The 22,116-nt window shown below is 42.8% G+C and overlaps 1 protein-coding gene across 1 annotated transcript in view; it reads left to right on the top strand.

The window, feature by feature from the left end:
• The first annotated feature begins 1,417 nt into the window (after positions 1-1,417).
• The window catches only part of LOC124503965 (NADH-ubiquinone oxidoreductase subunit 8-like), an 88,839-nt gene continuing 68,140 nt past the window's right edge, over positions 1,418-22,116 (top strand). The window contains 2 exon segments of the mRNA XM_047069215.1: positions 1,418-1,508; positions 5,562-5,692. Of these exon segments, the coding sequence (XP_046925171.1) occupies positions 1,418-1,508; positions 5,562-5,692 (222 nt within the window).

Raw genomic sequence — 22,116 nt, 5'->3', positions numbered from 1 at the left:
AAAATATGTTTTTCCCTTGAGTTTCAGGGTGATTTCTATTTAAAAATTACATTTTTTCCCCTTAAAATACAGGACCATTTTGTTTCAGTATCATGGTCTTTTATAATATTCACAAACATTCTGAGAGGAATAGGTGAGTTTTGGAGATGGGTAAAGATAGGTGGACTTTGACTTGCTTCTAAATTTCATTTCTGGTTTCGTAGAGATTTGTAAAATAAAAACAGTTGTCCCTAATTCCCCAAAGACCTAGATCACAGCCTGAATATCAAAGGACTGACCCACCTTTTAAACTAAATTTGTTTCTCTCAGCGAGATTTTTAACCAAAATGGGAACCAAAAGATTTATGCCTTTGTAAAGTCTGTATAAAGCATTTTAACAAAGGCCTTTTTTCTGGGTAAGCCTTTTTTCTGGCTTCTATTAGCCCTTGATTAGTGACTTTTTGCAGATTATTTCTAGAAGGGCTTGTGAGAAATTTTGGTCCTCTGTTTCCTCTGTGAAGAGAAGGTTGTGAACATAGTCAAATAGTCTTTGTGATTTCCCTCTAAATTTGGTTGTTTTCGGAAAGTAGAGGGAAAGGGCTTTACAGTTTAAAAAATCCCCCGCTGTTCAGGGGACATGAATTCTTTTGCAGTAGGCCCTCTCAGATACAACAGCAAAGGACATTGTATAGAAATGCCCAAAGCAGGTAGAGCCTGACTCCAGAGTCCTGGAAGGTAGGGAGCCTCACTGCCAGTCTCTCGGGCTTTTGCTACATTTGTTTTTCTAGCTTTCAACATTTACATGAGCAACCTGTGTTTTTAGAACCTAGAGGTGAGGGAGTGTTCTCTGTAGATCTTATAGGGACAGGGAAATTAAAATAGGCAGATGAACCTGGATTTTAAGAAGAGAAATATATGTTGGATATGGACATTTATTTTTAAGTCTTATTCTAATTTCTACTTTTTTATTTTGTCAAAGGAGTCCTTCAGACTAGTTATTGTACTAATAAGACAATTGAGAGACCTTCATTTTATATATATATATATATATATACATATATATATATATATACATATATATATATATATATATATACATACATATATATATTTATATATATATATTTATATACACACACACACACATACACACACACACACATATAGGTATATATATAATTTAAATCTAGCCAATTTAAAGGATCCATTGTCTGGCCATTGATGAGTAGGATCTATTAAAAGTTACTCAAACCAATAAGCCTTCTAATGGCTTCACCGAAGATGCAGGAAGTGTCCGCAGAGGGCATAGATGGTGCAGCCCCCATGATTCAAAAAGTTTACTCCTGCAATTAGTCTAGGAAAGCAAAAGCTTTCGTTGCGTAGGCGGGAAGGATGGTGTAGTAATAACAGTGTCTCCAGTCTCCCACAAAGTCGTGGGATGCCTCCAGCCATCGACCTGCTCATCTGTGACACTGATGATTCCAGGCGCTACTGGAATTGGGCTTTCCAGCAAGAACAAGCAATGAAGGGTGAGGTGACAAAGGTTCCTACAGGCTGGGGCTGCTCATGACAAAGTCCCCTGAGAGCTGGAATGGCTGGACAAAGAGAGAGAGAGAGAGAGAGACTTAGATCCCCAGTCTATTTGACAGGCCGCCAAGGTGCCCCTCCACCATTCTCTGGATGGTGAAGACCAAAGAGAATGTTCTCACTGGCCACAAAGCCAAACTTTTGGGACATAAAACAAGACGAAAGGAAAAATCTTATCCAGTATGTGCCCATTAACAGTTTTTTCTGAGCCCTGGAGCCAAACTAATACTTACTTAGGAGGGATGTGCCACAGGGTTGGGGGTTTTGTGACATTTCACAGTGTACCTCACTGCATGGAAGTTTTCTTGAGGTTCAGCACTGTGGCTATTTAGGGAATAAAATAATTTATACATATATAAGCGTATTATTTTTTTTACGTATTTAGTCCAAATGTTTGTTAAGCTAACCTGTTCCAGGGTCAACTTATCCTAACACAGGAGTCTTCTTCAGGTGGTAATTGCTCTAACAGTGTTTCCATGCTCGACCCCTGCCCGCTATTTTGTGGCTTTGTGGCTTTGGCTGAGATGTCTCACAGCAAAGTTTGTATGACAAATAATGTAAAAGACACAGGGACAGGAAAACAAAGACCATGTCTGGGAGGGAATGGATCAGCAACCAAAGAGTATTCTATCAAATTTAACCAAAGAGTCACTTAGCCCAAGGAACTAGTTTTGCAAACATTTTCTCCTGTTAATCTAAATTTACAAAGAGAGAAAAAGGACTTTCATCTTGTCATTCTCACTTCATCAGACTCCGCAGATAGAGATTCCGGCAGGCTGACGTGGTAAGAAATCTTACCTTTTGCCAGCTGTGTGTCAGATGTCCCAGGAGATTTCAGCTCCAGCAGCGTCAGAGCGACTGGTGTCCAGTGACTTAAAACATCCTTTTGACTATGCCAACTGTCAAGGAGCCAGAATTCCTGTCCCCTCAAAGGCCCTTCTAGCCGGACTAAGAATCAAATCGACATGAGACAGATTAAAGGGAGAAAATCAAATTTAACTAGTGTACAAATGGGGAATCCATGTAGTCACAGAAATTCCAAAAACAGTCAGGCAAAAGGAGGTATACATGTCATCCTGAACTCGGGGGAATGGAATAGGGATCTGGGACTTCAAAGGGAAAAAATGCCATTGATAGGGCAGTAAGAAAAAAAGCAGATGTTTGGTAGTTAGATTTTTGCCCTGGTATACAGATGGGTCACTCAAATAAACTTTAACTCTGGTAATAACCATTATTCTGGGAAAGACCTCCTCTAATTTAGATTCTTCCATGTAGTTAAGGGAAGGGCAAAACGTTTCTTTGGAGTTCACAGGATCTTGATTACTTTCAGCTCAAAATAGTCTTACTGCCAAAGTGGCCCATCTTGGGGTACCCTCTCCTTGACCCTTGACCCCCTAGCCAAACTCTTGGGACATAAAACAAGACGAAAGGAAAAATCTTACCCAGTATATGCCCATTAACAGTCACAACAGCACCAACCAGTGCCCCAGTGTCCAACAGGCTTAAATCTGCTGGGATAATTAGTCTAAAAAATTCATGAGTCAAGATATCCACACAGTGGACACCACAAAGTCTGAAGAGGACGGAAAGATAAAGCCAGAAAGCTAGTAGACTAAGTGTGTGTACATGCAGAGACTTTCATCACTATGGCTATTTAGGGAATATAATAATTGATACATATATAAATGTATTATGCTTTCTATGTATTTGGTCTAAATGTTGGTTAAGATGTCTGAAAACAAATCCAGGCCAACCCCTGCCCCACCTTATTTTTATCCTAAAGGCAGTATTATGGGATATCTGAATGATCAGAGAGGAAGATCTTAAATACACAAGGATTTCCCAATTTATCACTACATGCATGATGTAAATAAACCCCTACAGTGCTGATTTGGGTAATGTCCTCTAAACTCTGAATTATAATTTAATTCAGGATGGGGGCCTTAGATTTCAGACATTAGTTGCAGCAAATTGTAGAGAAAAAGCTATGATTCATGACCTAGAAAGAGCAGCAACAGCTTCTAATTTCCATTCATCCTTGGTGTCATGTGATATGTTTCAGAAACTCATTTAAAATTGAGAAAATAAGCCATTTCTAATTGTACTTAAGTAAGGAAATAGTTCACTTCTGACTCTAAGAAGATTAGAGAATCTTTAGAGTGTTTGTTTAGAAACTATGCCAACATTTTTTTCAGAGGTACAAACCTGGCTTTCCCTTTTCCTTAAAAAAAAAAAAAAAAGGACAAAAAAAAAAAACCAAACCCTTTAATAAAGCCAAATATTAAAAAAAAAAAGCCTTCACATGCAATTATACCATATAAGGATCACTTCTGCTTTGAGTGTGAGATTTTGCACGTTATGGTATGTAACTTTGGAACAGAGACTTCCTATCTCTTTCACCATAGTCTTCCCTCAATGCTCAGCACAAAGTAGGTGTTCAATAAATATGTATTGAATGAGTGAATATATGATATGCCATTGATCTGTATTTATTTCTTTTTGAGCTGTCTTTGTCAATTTTTGGTATTGATTTTATGTGATGATTATTGAGACAGAGAAGGGGGTGGGGATACAAGAGGAAGGGTCTCCAGGGCCAAGGACTGAGCCCTGAGGTGCTCCAATCTTCAGAGTTCATGTGGAGGGGGAGATGCCAGCAAAACAATCTAAGCAGGAGAAATGTGTAAGTTAGAAGAGGAACCAGCGGAGTGTATTATCCTAGAAGTTGGGGTGGTTGGGTTTTTCAGGAGAGTGGTTTGCTCTAGACACTGCCTCTGCCACTGGGAATCAGTCAAGACAAGGACCAAAATGTGTCCTTTAGATGTGGCAACATAAAAGGAATCAGTTGGATAAGAACAGGTGGGGTGAGTGGCAGGGCTCACTGGGAGAGTGTGGAGAGTGGATGGACAGTGAGGAATTTGTGGCAAAGAGTGTAGACAACTTGTTCCAGAGGTTTTGCTGGGAAGGGAACCGAAGAGAAATGGGGTGAAGGCTAGAGGGACCATGAAAGGAGTTTTGTCTTATTTTGTTATTTTTGATTTTTGATTTGTCTGTATTTTGAGATGGGGGATGAGAGAGTTCATTGTATACCACTGGCAATCATCCAGGGGAGAGAAGACAGAGAAGATGAGGATGATGATGATGATGATGATGGTGGATGGTGATGATGATGTAAGAAGGAAAGGGGATATCGCAGGACAGAAGTCCTTGAGCAGTTGGACAAATGTGGTTCCAGTGAGGTGTTAACCATGGCTAGCCACGTGGACACTGATACAGTGAAAGAGGAAGGCAGAGACAATGGGGTTCTGGTACATAGTGCATGTGGCGGGGTTGGGGGTGTATTGATTTGAGGGTGGTCAGGTAAGAGTGTTGCCCTCTATGCCTTCAATTTTTTTGCGGGGGGGGGGGGGACAGGTATGAAACCAGGATATCAGCTGGGCATGTGGGAGGGGAAGGGAGGCAGTAGGGTTAAGAAGAAATGAAACCAATTTAAAGGATTATCTTGAAAAGTAGGAAAGCAAACTATGGAGGAATGTGTGGTAGGATTGCAGTGCTGAGGGTCCATTTGAGTTTTATCGTCACGAATCTGAATGGAGACAGACAGATTTGGGGATTTTCCCAGTACTTGTGGTGGGAATAGAAATTGTTAGCACCCTTATGGAGAGCAGTATCTTTTGACCCATCAATCAGCCTCTAGGAATTCATCCTAAAGATAGTTGGACAAATTTATGAAGATGTATATACAAAGATGTTCAACAAAGTATAATTGATAGAAAATAGTTGGAAAGTACCTAAATATTCAACAATAAGGAATGGGATAAGTGAATTATGAGATATCCATGGGATGTTTTGCAGCTGTTGAAGACTATATGTCTACACTCGTAGGGATGATATGGATGGAGAGCCAAGATATGAGATACTGAGAAAAAAATTGTGGTTTTCAAAGAGGCACATAGAGTAAAAACCCTATTTGTTGAACTCTGATGCACTTGCTACAGCATTTCAGCTGATCCTACAGGGTGTACAGGAGCTGGATGGCTCTTTCCACATGTCTGGAATCAAAGCAAGGGCCCAGAGAAGGAGTGAAACGTCGGTTGAGGCAGAGCTCTTCAATGGAGAGCAGTTCCCAGTGGGGGGGGGGGGGGTGGGGGAGGGGACTCAGCAGTGGACACTCCTACAGTTAGGGGGATGAGTTTCTCTGTCCTGAGGTAACATCTGGGTAGGACACCATAACATCCATTAGAGACCTGCAATTCTAAGTCTATAGTTGTGGAGATAACGGTAATGTCTGTGGTGTATTCCTCTTCGGACTATTGTGAGGAGCTAATGAGATAATGGATATGGAATTGATCTTTAAACTGTGAAACTATCAACTGTGTTCTTATTTTTAAGTTTATTTATTTTGAGAGAGAGAGAGCGCGAGTGGGAGAGGGGCAGAGAGAGAGGGTGACAGAGGATCCAAAGCGGGCTCTGTGCTGACACAACAAGCCTGATGCAAGGCTCGAACTCACGAACTATGAGATCATGACCTGAGTCGAAGTCAGATGCTTAACCGACTGAACCACCCAGCTGCCCCCGTGATGTTTAGTTATTCATTATTATCTGTGGCTCTAGCCTGCCTTTCCTCACCTTCCCTAGGCCTGACCAATCACATTTTCCCTTTCTCCTTAGTTTTATTCTTGGGTCACTGACACAGAGAAAAAATAAGAAGAAGAAACAGGGTATAATTCTGAAAAAGAAAAGGTCCTGTGCTTTTCTGCCCAGTTTATGTACAGTCCTTAGTGGTCCTGTCAGGAGCCTGGGCCTTCCTGCTTGTCCAGAGGCAGACCCCCTCTTCCAGGGAGGGACTGAGTAGGGTCAGGAGAATAACCCTGTGAAGGTCTTCTTACTTCGCCTCCGGAGACACGGCCCGTGGATAATCTTGCAAAGATGGGAAAGAAAGGAAAAGTCACTTGAGCCAACCACATTTCACAGTAGCAAGAGGAAGTTGTGAGGGAAAACCAAAGCCGAAGTGAAAATCTGAAGCACGCTTGAAGAGAGGCTACAAATACCTCTCGTGTGGAGAGTCATACAAGGGGAAAGCGGAGAAAATGGAGAATATTTTCTTCAAAAATTTTTTATGGCGAATTTTGTTTTCCTGCGAAGCTAGTAAATATCTCTTAAAAGAATGTGTGTGGTCACACAAGTTGAAGGGCTGAACGAATTTCCTCCCTGCCTCCAGATGGTTTTAAATGGTAGCAGAGAGGAGGAGGAGGAGCGGTTAAGGCTCCCCACCCACACCACAGGCCTACTGTCCTGGTCCAGCTCTAGAAGGGTGAGTGCTGCTTGTTAGACCCTGTCGGTCAGCCTGCAGGCATTCAAGAATCAGAGGTTTGTGTTTCCCAAAGTGCTCCCCACCCCGCTACCCCCAGCCAGTCAGAAATGCTAACACACAGACATGGGGATTCATGGAAAACAATAGACAACAAGTGAGCAGAGAGAGAGAAAAATCCCATCTGGTCACAGGAGGGAAGAAGAAGGTCTCTCTCCTCAGATACACACACAAGAAAGAGAACACAGCTGCCAGTGAAATGCTGGTGTCATGGGACTTTGGGGGTCATAGAGCCAAGCGCAGAACTAATCATATTTACTTATGCCCTGAGCCAAGGTTATGAGTAAATGTGCTTATCCCGATTGTAGTTAAAGTATCTGGCTGGGTGCATCCAGGCGTGGACTACTAGACCAGCATTGAACATATCACGGGATGGGGCACCTGGGGGACTCAGTTGGTTAAATGTCTAATTCTTGTTTTCTGCTCAGGTCGTGATCTCACAGCCATGAGACTGAACCTGATCTTGGGCTCTGCACTGAGCATGGAGCCCACTTGGGATTTTCTCTCTCCCTCTCTCTCTCTGTCTCTTCCCTACTCGCGTGCTCTCTCTCTCTCTCTCTCTCAAAATAAATAAATAAACACTTAAAAAAATAAATTATGGGAACATGGGGGAACATTCACAATACACCCTTAACTTAAAATGGTTTAATAGTACATCGTTAACATAAACAAACCAGTACGTTGAGTAAGATCCCAATTTCGGAAAACTAAATGAAGAACTCTCCATCTGCCACGTGAAAAGACAAGAGTGCCAGATACAAAATGTTTAAATGTTTCTCTTGGTGATGGGATTGTTTTCTTCTCTGTGCTTTTCTGGGTTTTTGGATTTTTTTTTCCTCCAATGATCATGTTTTTACTGTCACCCGAGAAAGAGAGCACGAGTATAGTTTGGGGAGATTCCGTGATTGTGAACACTTCCCAAACATACATTCACATGCACACACAGTATAATATGTGGGGTGTGGGCATGCACATGTGTGCAAGGCACGCACACGGGTGCCCCAAAGCTCTGGGCTACTCCCTTCCATCTCGACCATAATCCTTTTTGTCTCTGGTGAGCTCTCAAACCCCACGTAACCTCAGACCACACTTCTGGAAAGATGATCTCCTAGAACTGAACCCCCAGCCTTCTACCAAGGGTTCCTGGCAGGTGGCCATTCCTAGTTGAACGGTCGTGGGGCCACCAGGGACCCTGCCTTTGGTCTCCACCGTCACACTCTGGGATGGGGGAAGGAGGAAGAGGAGAGGACCACGTTTCGCTGGCCTGCAAGTTTGCTCCTATGCCCTTTAGCAAGAGGGCTCACAGGTGGTGCTGCATTCTGTAGGATTAGAGAAAACACCTCCAGGGAGCAGAACCCTCAAATAGCCGAGCTCCAGGGATCTGAGGGAGACTCTGCCAGACGAGCACCCACAGGCTATTGGCTCAGCTGAAGGAGGAAAGAGACGAACTGCCTGATGTTCCAGCCTTATGTTCCCATCCTCACTTTCACACGTTCTGGATTTCTTCTGACAGTGACTGCTTCCCGTCCTCACAGGCTAGTGCCACCTCTTCTAAGCATCTTAAAAGGCAGTTTAAACCGAACAAGGTATTAGGTGAAGGTTCATATTCTCCTGTGCCCTCTTCCTTTTGTGCCCCGTTGGCCCTTCTCCCATCCTATTGTTCTCTTGTCAAAGCCCATAAATCCTTAGCAGCCAGGGCATTGTCTTTGGGGGTTTAACTCTACCACCATCACATACCTGTAAATGATTAATAAGCAGTGTTTGGTTAATAAGTAACATTTGGCTCTGATATTAATAGCAGATTTGAAAAGCTAGACACAGCTGGTGATGATTTAGTGACACCGAGTCACCTTAGTTTTTTATCCATTAGCTTGGAGGAGGGACTAAACACTGCCAGATGTCACCAAGCTAAAAAACAAAACAACACACACACACACACACACACACACACATACACACACACACAGATACAACTGGGTCCTAAGAGAGGACCTTGGAGGTTGCGTGTGTGTGTGCGTACATGCAAAAGAGATTCCTGCTCTTCCCAAATGCCACCCCTGTTGTCATTTCCTGAGACCCGTAGGTCCATCTCATTGATAATGACTCTCCGCAGCTCTTCACATCCCTAGAGCAAGTACATTCTCCTGTCAGGGTTCACTGGTCGGCCATGAGTCAGAAATTAAGAATGCCCTAGGAAAGTTGGGGAGAATTGGTTGTTCAATAGTGAAGCATCAAGCAGCATTCCCAACAGGCCATATTTGTTCAGCCATATTGAAGAGCTTACTCAATGCTAAGTATTTCCAGGGACTGGGGTTACAAGAAAACTCCTGTCTTCCTAGGGCTTTGCTTGTGTGTGAGGGTGCCCTGAACAGGAACTCCATTCTGGTCCGTACAAGATGTCTGACCTTGCTCAGCTGTGGCAGATGGCTCCCCTGTTCAAGCCCTTCCTGGCACAAAGAAAAATATCTTTTTCCTAACTCTTACCCAGTAGGGACTAGAGTTCTTGCTTCAGTCAGAGAAAGGAGGGCCTTTTGTTGGCTTTTTCCAGACCGTAGTCTTGAGTTCAGTCCAACAGGATATCTCTCCTGTCCTCACTGTTTACATAGGAACTTCTTTGGGTCAGGCCAAATTTTCCTTTTCCATCCCTCAACCTGGCTCTTCACACACTCATGGACTGGCTGCTTCTTGAGAAACTCATCTTCTACTTGTCCTGGTGTGATATTGGCTTTGCATCCATCTTTCAAGTTTCTCCCATCATACCCTCCTTATCATAAATGAAGGTCCAGAAATGTCTTCATGTGTATTAAATAGGTAACACATAGAGAGGGACTCCTTTCTTCTCAACAAAAATGAAAAGCTATAGGGACGATGTATCTAGTCCATTTTGACTACAAATGCTGACCTTACTGGGGAGTAGGGATGGGGGGGGGAAGATCCCAGCCCACACCCACTACCTCTTAGGGGGTCCATAGTTTTTCTGTTTGCAATTCAAAGCTCCTGCAAAATGATGACAGTGAATTACTCTCCTCTTTTGAAGACAGAAAGAGACTCCTCTTTAGCAAGATCAGAGTGTTCACAAATTTCTGCCCCAATTCCCCTTTTTCCCCATCTGGACCCATCTCAGCATCTCTAAGGGCGGCTAATCTGCTGCCAGTGGGGCAGCCACTGCCAGGAAAAAACGCCTTCCCTTTTCTCACTCCACTGCTTTCTTCATAGATCAGCCCCCGTCTTCCCTTTCCACATGCTCTCCCTTCCTTCTCTTAGGAAAGAATGTGATATGCGATGGCACGTTGTCAGGCATGGGAGTTCTAATTATAGCTCCATCAGTCTGTGCGTGTTGGGGAACAGAACTCTAGTCAGTAAGAGATGACAACTTTCGCTGTGTAATTTAGTTCTTCATATCACTTCGTCATTCTGACTCCTTCCTATTTAACCAGATGCTTTGTCAGAAACTGCAACTTAACCATTTGAAGGGCTAACAATAAAGGATTAGCAAAACCCTTTGGCATGAACATTTGCCTTTTGATGAACTTTCTCACTCTACTTACCTGAAAACCTGACAAAAGAAAGTAAAAATGGCCCTGATCGGTAAACTGTATCCAGACTGGGACAACTGTAAATATGGACTGGAAGCCATACCTTTGGGTGTCCCTTAGTGGGGTGACTCGTGTAACTGGCAAGATCTCCCAGGGACTACAGAAGCTATGCCCATGGAGTACGGGGCTTCGAATCCAGGGTGACTTCCACACCTTTCTGACATAAGTCTCATTTCTTCACACCTGAGTCATCGCCTGGGGGCCGAAGACCTTGGTGGGGATGGCTTTGTGGTCCCGCAGAAGAGCAGAGTCGGTGCCCTGCATTCTGGCCTGTGCCTCCTTCTGAGTCTACTGGTGTCTGTGTGGCAAGGCAGTTTCATAAGTCTGCGTGTTTAGTGGAGACTTAGAAGACCTCCTGGTGGGCACGACAGGTGAGGTCTTGACCTTCACGGGTTTGAACGAGAGCATTTATTTGCTTGTGAAGCTGTCTGCACGAATCAATAGCCGAGTCATCTTTTTTTTTTTTTTTAACAATTGCCAATTTTTCTTTACAAATTAAAAGATAATATTGATGGGACACCTGAGTGGCTCAGTTGGCTAAGTATCCGACTCTTGGTTTGGGCTCAGGTCATGATCTCATGGTTTGTGAGTTCGAGCCCTGTGATGGGCTCTGCGCTGACAGCTCTCCCTCTCTCTCTCTGCTTCTCCCCCAAGCCCCATCTCTCAAAATAAGTAAGTAAATATTGGGAAAAAAATATAATACTTTTGTAAACATTGATACATTCCTCTTCAGGACATTACACTAAATGAAAGAAGCCAGTCACAAAAGACTAATACTGTAAGGTTCCACTTATATGAAGTACATAGAGTAGTTAAATTCATAGATACAGAAAGCAGAAGGTGGTTGTGGAGGGGTGCTAGGGGAGGGGAGAATGGGGACCTGTTTAACGGGTATAGAGTTTTGGTTCTGCAAGATGAAAAGAGCTCTGGAGACTGGTTGCACAACATTGTGAATGTACTTCAAACTACTGAACTGTATGCTTAGACATGGTCAAGATGGTAAATGTTATGTCACGTGCATTTCACCATTAAAAGAAAAATTTGACCGCATCCTCAGAATATCACACTTAAATCATACTTTCAATGACTGGGCCAATGCTAAATGTTTCCAGATTTTACTATAAGTAGTATAAGAAAAGTTTCGGGTCATTTTCCCAATACTGTCTTCTAATTGAAGTGACATACTTATCATTTGACCCCCTGACAGTTTCAGTGATCAGTCACCACCTCCCAGGTAAATGGTTACCATGCCCCTTGCTAACAGGACACCATCTAGGGGTCAGTTGTGGAACTACAGGCAACCAGGCAGAAGAGGAGTAAGGCCTGCCTACATCTCCCCACCCCGCCAGACTCCACTCCTGGAAGTACCTGGAAAAGAAGCCAGACCTAAGTACCACCCTTTCCCCATCCTCCATCCAGTCAGTATAGTTTCCAAGATCTTGCTGCTATGAAAAAGAAGATCTCCCAATATTTACAGTACTTGAGGTTAGAATAAATAATCTTTTATGGATAGGGTACTAATATCTTGCTAATAAAAGCTTCAGCTCCTAATCCTTTGTTATTCTCTTAATACAACATCTCCAGTGCAAATAAAGCTAAAAGTTCCTGCATAAATTCTTGTACCTACTTAGGAATGAACAAAGTAGTTTGGGAGAATGGCCAAATGATTTTGTGTTTGGTAAATTTGCTACAAGCCAGTATTGTATTATGGAATCCCAGGGTCACAGACTTTTAGACCTTAAACAGCTTTAGAGACCAGCTGGGTTAGAGAGCCTCTAGAGACCAGTGATTCTCAACCATTTTAGTGTCACAGACCCCTTTGACACTCTGATACAAAATGAGAGGCTTTTGCCCCATGAGAGGCTATTTTACACAGAACTTTGAATATAACTTTAAAGTGTTTGTGGATGCCCAACCTCCACTCCAAGTTCATGACAGATTGAGAATTCCTGCTGTAGTGCTACCCCATCATTTGGAAGTGGGTTTTCCGAGAAATACTACATGTGAAGAAGCAGCCTAGCAGAGCGGCATTCTGCAATGGAGATGTGGCCCCACACAGAGTGGTGCTGTGTCAGAGCCAGTCCCGGTAAAACCCATTCCATTCCAGGAGGGCACATGTCTTCTGTAGAACAGCAGGCTAAGAGGGTGAAGTCCAAATGGGGGAGCCCATTCAGATTCCACAGCCAGGAAAAACAAACGTTGTCTTATTGACTGAAGAGGAAGAGGGACAGGAGTAGGTGGCCATCCAGGACGGTTACATGGAGCATGAACAACGAATGACCCATGGGCTGAACAGAGATGACATGTGGGGGAATTTGGCAGCAGCATGGACTGTGAAGCCAATCAAAATACAGGAATAGGGGACAAATAATAGTTAAAGTGGCAGAAGGGTACCAAGAGGTGCAGACCAAGAGCAGAGCAGATGCTCCACAGAACTGCAGGAAGAAGTCTGGATTACTTGCCAGACCTCTCCCCAGGGACTTCTACAAAAAAAAATCACTAGGAAGAACTGGAAGAAGACTGGACTTCCAATGAGGTGGGTAGGAATGTTACATCTTGGGTTCTTGCTACAAATGGGATACTTTGATTTACCAGGAAATACATGGTGGGGAAAGAGCCAATGATGATCCATTTTGGCTTAAGTTCCCTGCTGAAATGTGGCAGGAGTCACAATGGCTCCCAGGTGAGCGCTCAGCTGGCATGGACTTTGTAGCATATTACCATAAATCTTTCTGAAGCTCAGTTTCCTCCTCTACAAAGCAGGATCGGGACTTGGTGAACACCAAGTTTCCTTCCAATGTGGAAAATCTTCTGATTCTATTGGAATCAGAATTGGAAGGCCAGGGTTGGGCTGTTTCAGTTCAGCAGATCTAAGTGAGTCATTTCTGAATTGTTTACGTGAGCACTAGCCTCTTCGCTCAAATATTCCCTTGAGGCATAATTTCTTGGATATTTGGGAAAGGGAGGATATAAGAGGCTGGAAGGAAACCTATAAGAGACTAAAAAACATTTCCTGTAACTAAGAGAGAAAGTAAAACTGATGATGGTCAGAACTGGAGTTATATCACGTTGGTGGATTCCAAGAGAATACGCCACCAGGCGTGGGTCTCACTGGATAACAGAGGTGGGACAAGCTTCCAGGGTGACTGATCCAATGGCTCCAGTCCCTCTTCCACATGATGCACAGCTCTGTGGATGGGGTCCTATGGCTGTTGCAGCAGTATGGCCAAGCTTGATGTTTGCATATTTCAGTGTCCAGAGAGAGAGACTCTTCCTTCCTATGACTCTCTCAAGAGTGGGGAATTTGCCAGAAGCCCCAGCTAACTTCTCCTTGAATCTCATGAAACCGCACTGGTTCACATGCCATTCCTGAACCTATCGCTGGCAGGGTTGAGGAGATTACACTCAGACAATTTAGGCGTCCCCTAAAGGAACAAGGACTACAGTGGGTGAGGGGTGAATACCTGACAAAAAAAACAAGATTTGTTGGAATGACACAGAACAACGCTGAGCAGGCAAACATCAGGTTGTGCCTGCCACATGCTGTATTTCAAAAGTCTTACTGTATTCTCCTCTGCAGAATCACTTTTTGAAACACAGTGGGGGTGTGACCATGTTCCCCATTTTACAGATGGAGCAATTAAACTCAAGGTCACGCAGTTGGTTAGAGCTCGGGACAAAAACATCCCTACTCAGAAACCAGAGCTCCTTTATGTACATTCCAAAAAGGTTTAAATTCTTGGTGTATCCTTTCACCCAGAAACTGTACTTCTGGAGATTATTATAAGGAAATTATTATAATTCACCATATGATGAATGGGAATAAAGAGTTAAGAGATAAAGAATATCTATCTATCTATATTTGTGAAAAAGTGGAAACAACCTGAGAGTCCAATAATATGCAATTAGATAAATCAATGACAGTGCATACATAACAAAAGAATATCATGCTGGCTGTTACAATTAAATTGTAGGAGAAAAAGCAGTTGCAATGACCTGGGGAAACATTCACAATATATTATTACTTAAAAAGCAGGCTACAGAACTGTTGTAAAAGAAAATCGTGTCTAGAAAAGTGAAGAGATGTAATCGCCAACATTTTGTAAAGATTGTTTATTTATTTTGAGAAAGAGAAGGAGCAGAGGAGGGGCAGAGAGAGGGGGAGCAAGCGAGAATCCCAAGCAGGCTCTGCACCATCAGCATGGAGCCCAATGTGGGGCTCAAACCCATGAACCAGGGGGTCATGACCCAAGCCTTAACCAGCTGAGCCACCCAGGCACCTCTGTAATTGCCAACATTTTATCCATACTTATCTTTGCACAGTGAATAATAATAGATCATTAATTTCCTGCTTTGTGCTTACCTCTGTTTTCCAAATTTCTTTGGTAAGGATCTATAACAAAGGATTTCTTCTGTGGGAATATTATAATTAGAAAAAAATGTCTGTTAAGTTTAAAATTTTTTAAGTGAAATAATTTTCTTCTCACTAGAACACTGATTTTCACTCATTGCTGCCAGGTATCAGAGGGTTCCACAAGGGATTTCTGGAAATTAAGTTGGGGACTAATGACAAGAGCCCTCACAGTGGCCCATGCAACAATTTCCACAGACCTCTCCTCAGTGCCAATGAAATCTTAGGCTAAGAAACATCATTCGGGAGGATTCTAAAATCTCTTGCCCTCAACTGCCTTCAAAATCACTGTATCCATGGCTGATGAGCGAAGCATAATATGCGCTTTGGGGACCATAAGGAGAACAAAAAGGTACAGATTCTCCTTAAGACAACACTTATGATAATAATTATTTCTGCAGTTCTTGGCACACGTTGAATGCCTAATAAATATTGCGTAAATGAAGAGACGCTAGGCCAGGAAAAATTATTTGAAAATATTAAGCAGTGAAATCACTAATTTCTAAATACTCAGCACAATCCCTTCTTCCAATTATATTTAGTAGAGGACAGAATGAGTCTCATGCACTCTGCTTTTTCTGGCCTCATTCCTGGGCCTCCTGACCACCCAAGTATGCAGAGTTCTCCCACATCTATCCCAGTTGTCACAGATGAGAAGCACTTTCTTTTCTGTTGACCTTCTAGCCCCTGGTGATTCTGTCTCCTGATTATGGAAAGTACCCAGGAAACAGCATCACCAAAAAATTCACATTTTCAGCCTGAAAGCAGAACCCCATAGGAAAAACAACAACAACACCAACAAAAGCCTGAAGGAATTTCAGGTCCAAAGTTACTCAGGTCAGAAGCTAAAATGAACTGGCCCACCCCACATTCTTCAAATAGGTAAAGACCAGAGTCTGCCAAATCCTGAGCAAGTATCTTTAAAAAAGAGCCCATCCAAGGGTACCCCAGTGTCCGCTCTGCTTTGAAGACAAACAGCCCCCCATAATTAGAAACAGCCTTAATTACATGCCAGATGTCCATGCGTCCCTTCCAATTATTTTCAGAAACATCATAAAGATCCATTAATGACAGTGTGAAATGCCCTTAAAAAAAAAAATCTGTTCATCCTTGTGAGTTAAGTCCGATAGGAAAATTGCAACCTGCTTATTCCTGTGAGTTGGGTTTTGTTTTTTGAGTTTTATGATGAGCATGTGTTTGACTTGAACTTTTGTCACCAGAAATACTATCACATATTTGGTTCAGTCACAAAAAGCAGTCTTACAAAAATTTTAACCAAATGTCTTCTATCACACAGACACACACACACACACACCTGAGTATACCCTGAGCACTTCCTAAAAATAAAATGAACAATCAAAAGCTCTTGGAAGCATAGGGTCCATATCACGAAGTGATAGTTCTTCTGAACTCTGCCCTGCTCAAACCACTTGGGAATATACTGTCAAGTTCTAGAAACCACACTTGGCCCATTCAAGAAACCCCAGAAATTGGAATAAACAGCACAATCAGTACGGACTTCAGACTTCTTTAGGGCAGGGTCTGTGTCATGTCCCGTCTGGTACCCAGGGCCACTGGCACAGTGCCTTATACATAGAACATGATCAAAAATGTTTGTTGAGGGGCGCCTGGGTGGCGCAGTCGGTTAAGCGTCCGACTTCAGCCAGGTCACGATCTTGCGGTCCGTGAGTTCGAGCCCCGCGTCGGGCTCTGGGCTGATGGCTCAGAGCCTGGAGCCTGTTTCCGATTCTGTGTCTCCCTCTCTCTCTGCCCCTCCCTCGTTTATGCTCTGTCTCTCTCTGTCCCAAAAATAAATAAACGTTGAAAAAAAAAAAATTAAAAAAAAAAAATGTTTGTTGAGGGACACCTGGCTGGCTCAGCTGGTGGAGCATGCGACTCTCGATCTTAGGGTTGCGAGTTCAAGCCCCACGTTGGGCGTAGAGCTTACTTATAAATAAATAAATAAATAAATAAATAAATAAATATTTGTTGAGTGATGTGTAAGTAATGAATCCATATTTTAAGCATAACCGTCAAGAAGCACATATATTTAAGCTGGAAAATAAAAGATACAGAGGATGTGACAGCTCATTTCAAATACTTGAAGGGTTCTCGTAGAGTACAGAGGAGGGACTTCCTCTCTTTTGTTCTTTGGACCAGAACAAGGGCTACTTAGTGCAAACCACAGGTAGGCAGCATTGATCCAAGTCGTCAGTGTTTTGTGTATCTACCTTGGACAACTGTGGGGTGCTCGGGTATGTTCCAGGTACTCGAGTTTAGTGTGAGTATCACAGAGATTTGGAAGAAGACATTTGGGCTTGTGGACGAATTAATAATTTATTCAAGAGACCTTTAGGGTGCTTGGTGCCAGATGATCCCGAGAGCAAGGTATGTAGCTAACAAAAAGAGGCAGGGCTTCTTCCGTTTCAAAGCCTGCTGTCTATTCAGGAATGCAGATGAATAAACAGGTAATCATAGTACCCTCCGGTGGGTGGGGGGGGGGGGGGAGGGAGGGAGGGCTGTGAAGGAGAAGTCCAGGCACCTACGATGGCCCTTGGGTGCTCAGGAAACCCTGCAGGCTTAGATCAGGTATTAACGCAGTGGAGTGGAGGGCAGAGGGGCAATGATTCAGCATGTGTAAATGCCGCAGGTCCCAGAAAAAGGACACCACGGAGAGCCCTCCACCACCTAAACCCTCAGTCTTGAAACCAACCACATTCGCCACCTTCCAGTTCTGTTCACTCTTGGCCTCCGGGAACCTTTTCAACCTTCTCCTATGTTAATCCCGCAGCTCAGCCCTGATGGCTGAGTTTTTCTTTTCAGGTTCTGATTCTCATTGCTAAGGCTTATTTTGAGACTCAATGTCTATCTCATTCCTGGTCTATCTCAGAGGGAATCAATCAGGCCTCGGGCAGATACACAGCTCTCCAAGTTGAGAGGGAACTTGGGATATCTGATCTCAGCCAAGATGATCACTACACCACGGCTGGATGTAACATGCTGAAACCAAGAGCCAAGCTTCAAGGGAAGCTACACTCAACCTGACCAGACTGACATCTGAAAAGCAGCAGAGCAATGAAAATGTTCTGGAATTAGATCCTGGTGATGGTTACACAGTCTTGGGAATGTACTAAAAATCACGGAAGCGTACACCTTAAATTGGTGAATTTTATGGCATGTGAATTGTATCTCAATGATAACGATTTTTTAAAAAGCAACAAGAGATGGCCACTGTAGGAGACTGAGCTTAACCTCTAATTAAACTTGTATTTACTGGAAGGGGAAGTATTTGTCTTTAGATGTATTTTTGCCACCTTTAGAAATTCCTGACAACCTATAGCCCTTTTAAGGCATGAAAAAAAATGGATTAGTGCTGACTCTATACACAGTGTATTAACTAATAACTAAATAATTATATGTTGTCAGATTCATGACTTACCCTTTTAAACAAGCTTTCGTATTTGTCATCATGGGCGGCACTGAATTGTAGAAGATCACCTGGGGAGGATCTGAAGCTTCGTGCTGACTTCGCCATTCACCAAGACCTGGCGGGGGGCCAGGTGTCACAGAACCTCTGGGTCTCTTTTTCCTCAGCTCTGACATGAGGGGTTAGACTCAGTAGGCCCAGTTTGGCTCCAGGATCCTGTGTCTCTACAACTTGCAAAATCTTCAGAACAACCCTGAAAGGTAAGTAAGCAAAGGTTTTTTGTCCATTTAAAAAACTAAGGACCAGGACTGATTAGTGTTGGAATCAGGACCTGAAGTGAGTTCACCTGAGTTCTAGTCCAATATTTCTTCCAGTGCAAGAGAAATGTGGGCCCTCCATCCCAAGAATTTTCCACCTAAGGTTATTCAGCTGGTGAGGGTTGGAGACAAGATCATAGGCTCTGGAGAGAGAAATCAGGGGAGGCAGAAACATCTGGAAGGGCCAGTGGGACCTGGGTCATGGCCACTGTGGAGGAAGTAAGTCAGGAGAGGTTGTTGGCTGAGGAATTTCATCCCCAAGAGCACCAGGAAAGTGAGAGTTGCCGGGAAGCCCTGAGTTTTCCAACTTGGCAATCAGTACACAACTGAGTTTTTATAGGAAATTGCTCAGTTCTTTGGAAATTTTGTGTGGTATAAAGATGGCCTTGGAATTCTATATATGTGCTTAGCAAGAGACAGAAACATTTTGGAACCCCTGCCTTTGGGAGGTCTGCTTGCATTATTATTATTATAATTACTTTCAGTAGAACTGTATAATATGAAATTCTATTGCTAAAAGCAGTTTAATTTTCTGATCTTTGTGACTTCTTAATCACAAGTAAAACCCAAGCAGAGGGAAAGTGGAATGCAAAAAGCAGTTTATTCTGAATCAAAAAAATTAGGTCATGGGCTGGCATCCAGCTAACTGTCTGTGTCCTTAGACAATTCCCTTGGTCTCTCAGATCTGCAGCTTCCTCACCTGCAAATAAAGGAATTTGAGGAGATTATCTTTTAAGCCCAGTTCAGCTCTAGAATGCTATGATCAGATACCATATATCTGGTACCTTGACCACATCCTTCCTCCTAAATCTTGGGGATCAGTCTCCTCCAGCCTGTACGTATCACCCTTATTCCTCTTCGCCCTGGGAGGAGAAAGGCCAGCACCGTCTGGTGCCACTTCTAAGAAACAGCTATAGCAGGTGACACCCAGGGTCTCTCCCATGACTGTCTGCACTGCTAAGGCAAGTTACCTCGGAGCAACACATTGAGGTGGACCTTGGCTAGAAAGCCAGTATAGTGCATAGGCTCTGGAGTCAGACAGACCTGGGTTGAATCCTGAATCTGCCACATACTAGTGACCGTGGGCAAGCAAGTTCCTCCCCTGGTATCTACTGAGCACTGCATGAAGGTAAGCTGTGTAGGCCTCTGTTACAGAGGGACAGAACAACCGCAAAAAACCATAGCGAGATGGGAAAGGTCACACAGGCCGGATTTCTAAGAGGAAATGCCATCCCTCTTTTCTCCAACATCTCTGGCAAAGTTGTCACCCAAAGGTAACAGGCCCAGCCAGTCGTGGAGGGGAGGGAAGTGATCTCCATCCAAAAGGAAGAACGTTTGACTTGACATTTGAATGAGTTACTTTAATTCTTATGAAGGAGTGGTGCAAGAGAAAGGCAAAGAAAGCGAGGGGGTAGATAAGAATCGAAGGAACAAGAAACAATAAGTGGTGAATGAGGTGGATGCTGATAATTTCTGTTTTATGATAAAAGGCACTTCTAAGCGACTTCTAACCATTTTTATCAAGAAGAAGGAATGAATTAAGCTAACTTATGTTCCACTTAGAAATGCATGTGTATTTTCTCTGCGTGTGGAATTTGTTTAAAAATTAGGCATTGCACGTTTTAAAATATATGGATATATTCTGGACACACACAATCCATCTGACATCATCTTTCTTCTTCTCTTCCACGTACCATTGCTTTTCCTGCCAGCTTCGGACTCAGAGCAGATACTACACCTGGTAGTTTGACACCTGGTAGTTTGTCAACCGTTATGGAATAGCCTAGCAACTCAGAGTCTATGACGAGTTCAGGCAGGCCTGCAGCTGCCACACTGTGATACATTAAAACTACAACAAGTGGCTAAAACATGAGCTCTGGACCCAGATGTCCTTGGCTCAGAGTTTTACTCCATCATTTCCTAGACGTGTGACTACGGCAATGATTTACTTCTTTAAGACTCCGTTTCTACATCTGTAAAGTGAGGCTAATAATAATACTTGTCTTAAAGGGCTGAAGATTGAATGAAATGGTACATGAAAAGCATTAGCCCAATACACACCAATAATGTTCAATACATAGTTAATTACTAGGTTTTTTTTTTTTCTCGGAACCCTGAGATATAGGCTTTTATGATCGGTCCCAAGTTCAAGGATATGGGTAAATGTAAATGTAAGATTGTGGAGGAGATGGGTTTTAAAGGATATATGCCATGACCCCTACTTTATATCCATTTAATACCTACTTTCCACTGGAATCCTAGAAGCCAAAAAAAAATTTTTTTTGTAACAATCAGGAACATGATAGAACTATCAAAAGTATATTCATTTAGTCAGGCACATTGTAAAATCACAAGTAATAATTTTATTTGGCCACAATTTAAGAGAGGAAATTTCCTGTAAGAGGAAGTAAATAAAAGCAAACAAAACAAAAAACAAAAAAACCAACCCAACATTGAATGACATCTATGGAAGAACCACTAATCCAATTTTTTTTTCAAAACTTTTTCATTGGGGTAAAATATATAATAACGTAAAAGTTACCATCTTAACCGTTTAAGCATACAGTTCAGTGGGATTAAGTACATCCCTATTGTCACACAACCATCATCACCATCCATCTCCAGAACTCTTCATCTTACAAAACTGAAACTCTATGCCCATTAAATAATAACCCCCTATAACCCTTCCCCCACAAGCCCCCGGCAACCACCATTCTACGTTCTGTCTCTGTGATTTTGACTAATTTTAGTACCTCATATATATGGAATTAGACACTATTTGTGTTCTTGTGATTGGCTTATTTCATTCAATGCCCTAAAGTTTCAGCCATGTTGTAGCATGCATCAGAATTTCTTTCCTTTGTAAGGCTGAGTAGTATTCCATTATGTGTATATACTACATTTTGCTTACTCACTCGTCCATCGGTGGACACTTGGGTTGCTTCCCATGCAGCTATGAACATGGGTGTACAAATATCTCTTCAAGACTCTACTTCCAATTCTTTTGAGTATGTACCCAGAAGGGGAAATTGCTGGATCGCATGGTAATTCTATTTTTAACTTTTTGAGGAGCCACCATAATGTTTTCTACAGCAGCCAATCCAATTACTATTACCCTGTCCATTTTCACCATGTTTTCACAACACACTCATGAAAAATTAGAGGGATGCCTGGGTGGCTCAGTTGGTTAGGCACCTGACTCTTGATTTGAGCTCAGGTCATGATCTCATGGTTGGTGAGATGGAGCCCCGTGTTGGGCTCTGCACTGACAGTGCAGAGCCTGCTTGGGATTCTCGCTCCCCCTCTCTCTCACTCTGCCCCTCCCTCACTTGTGCTCTCTCTTTCTCCCCCAGAATAAATAAACTTAAAAAATCAATCATTAAAAAAACTTAAAAATTAGAGTCGCCATTTATTATACCAAACAGCGTGCT

This window comes from Lynx rufus, unplaced genomic scaffold (assembly GCF_022079265.1).
Source record: "Lynx rufus isolate CCGP_SWC_20201006 ecotype Redwood Valley unplaced genomic scaffold, mLynRuf1.p SCAF_8, whole genome shotgun sequence".
Taxonomy (NCBI): domain Eukaryota; kingdom Metazoa; phylum Chordata; class Mammalia; order Carnivora; family Felidae; genus Lynx; species Lynx rufus.
The sequence above is the reverse complement of the archived record's forward strand: the minus strand, read 5'-3'. Positions and strand labels throughout refer to the sequence as shown.